The following is an 8993-nucleotide window of genomic DNA, read 5'->3' on the forward strand; positions in this document are numbered from 1 at the left end:
TAAAATCTTTAAAAAATATATCTTTGGGAGAAATACAGTGGTTCTTTTGATTCCTGGTCCCATATAGTGGACTAACTTCTTCAATGAGAGCAGTTGTAAAATCAAACCAGGTGTCAGGCCCCTGAGCTATGACAAAACCTGACCAACAGAATATGGATTACCATTTGAGCAAGTTATTAGGTGTCATGCTTAGAAGAAGACTAAAGACTATGTGCTTTTAATTCTTGTCTAATTGAGCCACATACTTTCACACCCATGATTTTTTAAATTGTGTTTACTAGGATGAAAATAAAGGAGATGAGAAAGGCTTGTTTTGGATAATTTTCTCTGAAATTTGGCATTGCAGATAGTGTAAATTTATCAATTTTTTTGTGTCCAAAGTAGCTATCTACTGTTTGGGGCTGTAAGCACATTCCTACTGGGGCTGCAGATTGACTCAGCGGTTAAAAATACTTCCTGTTCTTGCGGCTCACGAGTGTCCATACCTCCAGTTCCAATGGATCCAGCATCCTTTTCCGACCTCCTAGGGTACCAAACATGCATGTGGAACACAAACATAAATACAAGCAAAACACTCATACACATAAAATTTTTAAAAATGATAATAAATCTTAATTTTTTTAAAGGGCCAATGTTACTATGTCCATTGATTTGGCCACTAACTGTTTATATTTTGCCCTCTATACTGGACCAAGTTGTTAATTTTGTCAACTTTCTAATCTTTGGTGACATGTTTTATTGAAAAGGTAAAGATAAAAATTTAGCATAGAAAACCCTTTTTGTCAGGTAACTCACTTTATAACATTCCAACAGAAGAATTACAGGCATGTACAACCATTCTTAACTAGAATGAAAACGTAATTTATCTTAGTCCTATTTTAAAGTAGCATCTCAGAAAGTTCCAGAAGTAATTCTTTTATTTAATTAATGATCACCTGTTTTCTCCTAGAAATGAAGCATCTGGAAATAGCCATTACTTAAAATAGCTTCTTATTCTTTGTTGTTAGATTGCTGTTAAACATAGGATTGATAAAAAAGTAACAAGTAAAAGCACCAACTAGTTCAGGAATTCACATTTGATATTTGGATTTGTGTTTTGTATATGTGATTATGAATTAACAAACTTTCTGTGACTACTACTATAAGTTCATATAAACTATCGAGGAAAATTTACCAAAATTTATATTATGAATATATTTATAATCTTTGTTTTGAAAATGTTAAAAGTTGTTCCAGGTGTGATAATCATGCCTGTATGTTAAATTACTTTATAATACAAATAAGGGGAAAATATAGCTAATAGAAATTAATGAACCCTGGATAGCAGCCATGCCTTTTAATTCTTTGAGTACTTGCTACGAGGAAAGGAAAGGAAGGAAGAGAAAGGAGGTTGGAATTAGGGAGCAACACTGAACTCTTCACCAACACATGCCAAATTTACCTTACAGTGAAACTAAGGGCTGGGTGGGTCACTGAGACCAACGTCTCTCTCACTAGGACTCACCGTAGCTCACACTGGTCTTGAACTCTTAGCAGACCTCCTGTATGAACATACCAAGTCCTTGATTACAGGTATGTTCCAGCATACATGGTAAAGCTCAGGAAGTCCGTATATGATTTTTTAAGGGAAGATAATAGAATGATAAAAATTAATCATGAAGAGTTGAGGGTATCCTCCCCTGTAAGGTTCAAGGAGCTGTGCCAGAGAGGAGACAGAAAGAACTGTAAGAGCCAGAGGGGGATGGATGGCTCCAAGGAAACAGCAGTCTCCAGACACAACAGGACTGATGTACATGTAAACTCAAATGTGGCAGCATGCACAGAGCCTCCACAGGTTCAAGCCAGATAGGGTCCCAATGCTGAGAGGAAAAGTGTGATGTGGGATTCTCCTTTGTATGCTGTGAATGTGTTTTGCCACTATTGGTTAATAAAGAATCTGCTTTGGGCCTATAGCAGGGTAGAATAAAGCCAGGCAGCAAATTTGAGCGGAGATATAGAAAGTAGGCAGAGTCAAAGAGACACCATGTAGCTGCTGAAGGAGACAGATGCCGGAACTTTACCTAATAAGCCACAGCCTTGTAATATAGGTGGGTTAACTTAAGATATAAGAGTTAGTTCATAAAAAAGCCTGAGCTAATAGGCCAAGCAGTGTTTTAATATAGTTTCTGTGTGATTGTTTTCAGATCTGGGTGACAGAAAACGAACCAACAGTTGCTACCTACAGTTGGTGCCCAACATGGGGCACGAACCCACGATCCTGGGTAGGGAAATGAGTGAGTAGTCTCTCTTTACAGAAGTGGACATGAATCACGTTCCCTAACCAACAAACTGTCTCCACCTGATAATCCGCTTGCGAAGGAAAGATGATTTTTCTCCAGTGGAGGTGACTGGGCAGGGAAGATCTGAGAAGAGCGTGGAGAGGAGAAACCACTAGACTATTTTATTAAAATTTATTCCAACAAAATATATTTTTTTAAAGTTGGCAGTGATTCTTCAGGAGAAATACTGTTGTCAGGATAATCTGGCTAGTTTCTCAGAAAAGTGTCTGTGATTGTATACAAAATATCTTGAGCCCACCTGAAGCTACCTCAAGGCTCATGATCAGAGGCTTAATAATAAACTTTAATAAATTCAAGAGTTACCCTTAATGACACTGAGAAAATGAGGTGTCTTATCATTTGATTCAACTTCTTAACTTTGTGGGGGGTTTTGCTTTGTTTTGTTTGGGTTTTTTTTGTTTTTGTTTTTGTTTTTCAAGACAGGACAAATGGAGATCCCAAGCTAAATCTAGCAATAAAAGCTCTTTGCTTTTGCATGCGAACTGGGACTCCTGGTGGTCTCTGGGCGTGGGGGGGGGGGCTCATGATGCAGGTATAACAATAAACAAACATATTGTCTGCTCATGACAGTTGATAAATCTTACAGGTGTGAGTGGAGGCATCATCTACAGAAATTCTACTTACTTTTTTGAAGCAATAACTAACCTGATGTTAAATTCCATGCGAAACACTGAAAAGATCTGTTCAGTAAACATAAAGCCCTTCCATTCGAACAACACAGACTTCATCCCCTGAAAGACCACTCAAGAATCATTTCATGTTCAAATGCTTTCTTTTTTTTTAATTACTAGCTTTCTGTGGGCTCTGGATTGGCTTTCTGCTCTTGGTGCTTAAGCTTGTTCAAACACACTATTCTTGGTCTTGATACGTTTATGATATCGGATGAAACGCCAGATGAAAAAGAGAAAATATTGTGGTAGACATTGGTGTTCTTGGGCGTCCTGAAGAGCCCCATGAAGTTAGTTACGGGAGGAATTAAAGTCAGAGAATCCTTTGGTTGGATTTTCGGTCTTGCTTTCCTTCGGTGTTCTTTCCCTGGAAGTAAGAGGCCACAGGTAAATGGCTCTGAAGTCCAGGGCCCCAACTATAATATGATTGATTACTTACGATTTTCTTTGCCTAACTAAAATGGATTCCAGCTTCCTGCAGATACTCCTGAATAAATGTTCCTTTTCTCTTTTTAGAGAAATTTTATTTTGTGTGTACGTGCACACGTGTGCACACCCGTGTGAATGCATGCACTGTGTGGGCACCCACTGAGGCTAGAGGAGCATGCCCCATTCCTCAGAACTGGACTCACAGGTGGATGCTGGGAACCCAACTCAGGCCTTCTAGGAGGGTGGCGTTTGCTCTTAACCACCGGGCAGTCCTCTAAGCCCTGCATGCTTCTGTTTGTCTCCTGCTCTCTTTCTGAACTGGTGAGATCATAAATGTACCCACCACATAGGGTACTCTGACGTTGGCCCTTTCTAAGGTTGGCAGATTTAAGCTGTGCATGAAAGTAATTCGTGTTTATTCCCCGTTGCAGACCTGATAAGGCCTTGGCTAGGGAGCTCGGCTGTTGATTACATGCAGCGCCGTTGCAGAGCCCATGCTGCGTCCCCAGCATGCATACAAGGCCATGCACAACCTCCTGTAACCCCATCTCCACTGGCTTGGAGCTCCTTCCCACCACATAGGTTCTGAGGAACAAACTCAGGTCTTTAGGCTTGTGGCCAGGTACTCTTACCCACTGCTCCGTCCTGCCAGAGAATTCTTTGGCATTTGATGGTAGGGAAGACCTTAAATGATTCATGCAGACTATTTATAAAGGAAAAGTGTCTTCTGTGTGTGGAATTACAGACCAGATGCTTTCTGGAGGGTAAGATAGGATTGCTGGTTGGTAGGTTATCTTGACACACACCTAGCCATAACTGAAAAAAATGCTTCTATAACACTGGCCCGTAGGCAAACCTGTGGGCATTTTCTTCATTTATGATTGATGTGGCAGGGTCCTGCCCATTGTGGCTGGTGCTACCCCCTGGCTAAGTGCTCCTGGGTGTGTAAGAAAGGAAACTTGAATAAGGCAGAAATTGGCTCTTGTCCATGGCTTCTGCACCAGTTCCTGCCTTGAGTTCCTGCCTTGAGTTCCTGCCCTCATTTCCCTGGATGACTGGCTGCGGGATGTAAGGTGAAATAAATCCCTTCTCATTCTGAGTCGCCTTTGGTCTGGTGTTTGTTTTTAATCAGAGCAAAAGAAACCCTAAAGCAGAATTACAGACTGCTGGGAATAGCGGGCGTTAAAGAAAGAAAAGAAAAACTACTACCTTTTTTAAAGACAGGAATTACAGATGGTCCTCCATTCTTTTCCAGGCTAAAAGGAGAAAGTATCAAATAATTAAATGAAGACATAGTGTATATACCCAGAAAACCATGAATAAAGAAAGATTCTAGGTACCACGTTCAGGGGCCTGATGGTCTCTGTCATACATATATAAAACTGCATGCATGCTCCCTGCAGATACCTTATATTTGATCACTTATTTACTCATTTCAAGCATTAAATACATCTGAAATGGAATAATTATTATGTTTGAGGTGATGGAAAGAAAGAACTCAAACCGAACTTTGAGGCAGATGAAATTGAATAGGAGCATTTTCCATTTCCCACAGCATTATGGGAATGTACAAAGTATAAATCATTTGTACTAAATTAAATTTATGAAAAATAAATAAATTAATTTAACAAATTATTATAACCAAAGTTCAGATTGTGTTTTATATTAATTTATGTAATTAATTTTGCATATTTAGTTTTCAAAGGATTCTTGAAATAGACTTACCTTTTCCTATACTTAAAATTGGCTTATATAACCACAGTGTACATTTGGGTCTCCTTCCCTTGTATGAGAGTAATAATTTATCTTGAGTAGCTCTTACATGAATGTTTTCCTACTTGGAAAGACTCATAATTCATCTTTGTTCACAGTAAGATTTTTTTCACCCCCTATTTTAAAGACTTAGGTTATAATGAAACTGTGACGTTGAGATAGAATCAGTTGAGCAAAATGCTTGACAGATGCTAAAACTTCAGCCAGTGTGTTGTTTTAGCTGCTTACTCTTATGCCAGAACTCCGCCCTTTATGCGCTTGGATTTCTAGAAAACATCGGTCCAATCGCTTCCAGATTTTCCCCAGCTGAGTGGTAGCATCAACTGTGGCCCATGTCTATAAGATATCTGACCACAGTAACTGTAGCAACCTTCCATTTTGTCCTAATTTGAATCAGGACTTCTGTTTTGTAGCACACTTCTCAGAAACAGTTCTAACAAATCGGATCTTTCCTGGGCCTAGGTCTGCGTACACACAGCTGACTACATCAACCAGCGTCTACATAGCCCCAGCTTGTCTCCAGGCTGGGCAAGTGAACTTGACTGTTGCCCTGGATGGAACAGTGCAGCTGAAGTGAGCAAAGACGCTGAGTACTTAACACTAACCCTTAAACAGAAACCTGCTGCTACGGATCAAAACAGAAGACTCTCGGCATTCCAAAGTAAACAAAAGCAGGCTTTGCCAATGAACGTTCAAGGTTAAGTTTATACCCACAGGGTACCCATACATGTCAAGAATGCACAAACACATTAGCGCATTTGCAGGTACTAAACGTCATTTCTGCCATTTCTTATTAAGACGATACCTTAAGGACGGAAGCCCCACGCTTTGCTGCATCTGGAACTCCTTCAGGAAGGCAGGGTTAATCTTGGCATCTCTGCTGATGTTGTTCATTATACGGAGGAACTGGTTAGGTTTGTTCCTGCATTCAGCCAGCAGGATGCGGAACGCGTACGCATTGTATGTTAGGTAGCCAAGGGCGCAGGAACACGCTGTGCGAACCTGAAATCACAAGAGGCTTTTTCACGTTTTCCTGATGTTTTGTTATGATAAAAATATAACGGACCTAAAATTTGCTATTTTGACTGTTTTAAAGCATGCAATTCGCCAGAGGTAAATATATTCATATACACTTTCTGAACATTATTTTGGGTTCAAGTCTCAGCATTCACTTTGAATTTTTAATCAACATATGAGCGGAGTGTGTCCTGTAGGTAGCATGTGTAGAATTTCTCTATTTCAAAATAGGTTTGTCACAATTTTATGAGTAGAGACTTCTTAAGCAATGGGGCTGGTGTGGGAAGTCCTTCTGTATATGTATTGCTTTTATTGGTTAATGAATAAAGCTGCTTTTGGCCAAGGGCTTAGCAGACTATAGCCAGGCTGGAAAAGATACACAGAGAGAGAGTAGGAGGAGTCAGGAGGACTCATGTAGCCACCCGCAGGAGACAGACACACCCAAACCTTGCCCGTAAGCCACGGCCATGTGGTGATGCACAGATGAACAGAAATGGGTTAGTTTAGGATATGAGAGCTGGCTAGAGATATGCTTAAGCTATTGGCCAAACAGTATTGCAATTAATTAATCTAGTTTCTGAGTGATTGTTTTGAGGCAGGGCAGTCGGGGAAACAAACTAGCAGCCTCCCCCAAGAACGGGCTCTGAAGGCTCAGGGATAATTGCAGCAGAAGTGACGGGAAGTGACTGCAGGGGGCAGTGCCTTCTGCGTACAGCAGGGCGGCTCTAGGTGGAAACACACAGTAGTTTCAGTAGCATGCACAAAGCCTCCCAGCGTGGAGAGGGGAGTTGAGCACACAATCCCACCCACGGCCATGGAGCTATTGGCAACTGGGAGTTGCTGGGATACGGAGAGGTTTTTTTTTTTTTTTTCTCTAAGAGTTTAGTAGCCCCTGGTAAGTCAAAGACCCACATTCAGGATATTTGAGCAGCACCAATTGGTCTTGATGGGCTTTTAAAAAGGACTCAAAGCTGTGTGGGTAGGGGCAGGGGGATGGGTAGGGGGAAAGCGGGAGAGATGAAGAGGTGCATATGATGAAACACTTGGTATGGTGTTCTCAGGAAAACTAACCCAAATTATCTAGCTCAGACTCTAAGTAGCTACTTCTTCAGAAAGGTCTGTTGGACCTGAGTTTGGTTCCCACGACAACCCAAGGCAGCCACCTGGACCTCCAAGTCCAGGGAACCCAGCCCTCGCTTCTGGCCTCCACAGGCACTTGACTTCACATGCACGAACCTACACAGACACACTCGTTAATAAAACTGCATTAAACCTTAAGATAATTTCTGTAAAGATGAATATCAGATAATGGATGTAAGCAAATCCATCATCAGGGAGGGGCCTAATGGTTCGTGCACACCAGGCCATTCTCTCCGCTTTCAGGCCTCATCCTCTGCCCAGAGTTTTACAGAAGACTGTGAATCGCCACTGGTTTCTACTCATTGCTCACAGTATCTGTGAGCACATTGATTTCATTTTAGAATTACCTAGAATACTAAAAAAATAAAAATAAAAAGGTTCACCCACTTGCTAAGTAACCAATTCTTGTGAGATACTTCCTAAACATTTTTTTAAATTATAAATTTCTGTACCATCACAGTAGATTTATTTATAGAGTGAGTATTTAAATCTTAAGTTACATAAGACATTGGCATTCACTGTGGCACCTTCGTACACCCATGCTATACTTTGCTCTTATAATTTGGTGCCTTTCGCAAATTTGCATCTCCTCCTTCCACGGGGCACATTCTAGGTCTCAGTATAACCCAAATTGGCTTTGAAGTAGAAGGAAGTCTCCTGTCTCAGCCTTCTGAGCGCTGAGATTACTGGCATGAACACAGGGTTTTGTGTTGAGAGCTGTGTGGCCTAGCTTCAGATCAGCCATAGGAATGCTTATCCATCAGGTCTCTGCAAGGCAAAGCCCATGGAGACAGTCTCTCACTCAGCAAGGATCAGTGAACCTCAGGGCAGCAAAGACTTTGCTGGGACCACACAACCTGCAGGCTCTCTCCTCTCTTATAATGTTGATGATTCTCTTGGAGGTTTTGGTTTGGCTTTGTCAGTCACACTTGGGACAGATATGATAATCATTCCCAGAAAGCCCCCGTTTTTTTCCTCAATTATTTTCCCCTAAAAATTCTTTGGGAACCAATGCTTCACAGGTTTCTTATTTGGAAACACCGGCTGTCCCTCCAGACCCCGGGGACCTCTCTGATTCAATGCTGACAGAATTGGGATTGGAGGCAATGAAAGTTAATAAAGCAGCAGAGGGGACATTAACCACATCAACGAGTTCTGGGAGCAAACATTAAGAATGGGGTGGGAAAAGAGTGTCTTACCCAAGTTCACCCTTTATAAAGAGGTTTTAGGACACTTTCTTAGGCATGTAGGATGCTTTTGTAGGACCAGGGACGAGTGAGAGGAATACAATTCGCCCCTTTTCTGTAAATTTGCTTCATTAAGTTTTGAATGGCATTGTTGTTCTTAAGGCCGTCTGCCTAGCTGGGCGGTGGTGGCGCACGCCCTTCATCGCAGCACTCGGGAGGCAGAGGCAGGTGGATCTCTGTGAGTTCAAAGTTGTCCTGGACTATAAGAGCTAGATCCAGGACAGGATCCAAAGCTACAGAGAAACTCTGTCTTGAAAAACAAAACAAAAAAAGAATGTATGTCTAGCTGAATGTATGTATGCCTTTAATCCCAGCACTCATGGGATTAAACTACACCCTTTCTTAAAAAGAAGGAGGAGGAAGAAGAGGAGGAGGAGGAG

General features: G+C 41.4%; 2 protein-coding genes across 2 annotated transcripts in view; one reads left to right on the plus strand and one right to left on the minus strand.

Annotated features, from left to right (window-relative positions):
• The window catches only part of Osgepl1 (O-sialoglycoprotein endopeptidase like 1), a 12927-nt gene extending 10120 nt beyond the window's left edge, over positions 1-2807 (plus strand). Inside the window, exon 8 of the mRNA XM_005366383.3 lies at positions 2184-2807. The gene's annotated coding sequence lies outside the window, so the exon portion shown is untranslated. The remainder of the gene's footprint in view (positions 1-2183) is intronic.
• Positions 2808-2987: 180 nt separating this feature from the next.
• Ankar (ankyrin and armadillo repeat containing) overlaps positions 2988-8993 on the minus strand; it is a 44190-nt gene continuing 38184 nt past the window's right edge. Inside the window, exons 22-24 of the mRNA XM_005366384.3 lie at positions 6015-6211; positions 4646-4692; positions 2988-3374 (exon numbers count right to left, since the gene is read on the minus strand). Coding sequence (XP_005366441.1) covers positions 3127-3374; positions 4646-4692; positions 6015-6211 — 492 coding nt within the window. The 3' untranslated portion in view covers positions 2988-3126. The remainder of the gene's footprint in view (positions 3375-4645; positions 4693-6014; positions 6212-8993) is intronic.

The sequence above is a fragment of the Microtus ochrogaster genome, unplaced genomic scaffold (genome assembly GCF_000317375.1).
Source record: "Microtus ochrogaster isolate Prairie Vole_2 unplaced genomic scaffold, MicOch1.0 UNK8, whole genome shotgun sequence".
Classification (NCBI taxonomy): Eukaryota; Metazoa; Chordata; class Mammalia; order Rodentia; family Cricetidae; genus Microtus; species Microtus ochrogaster.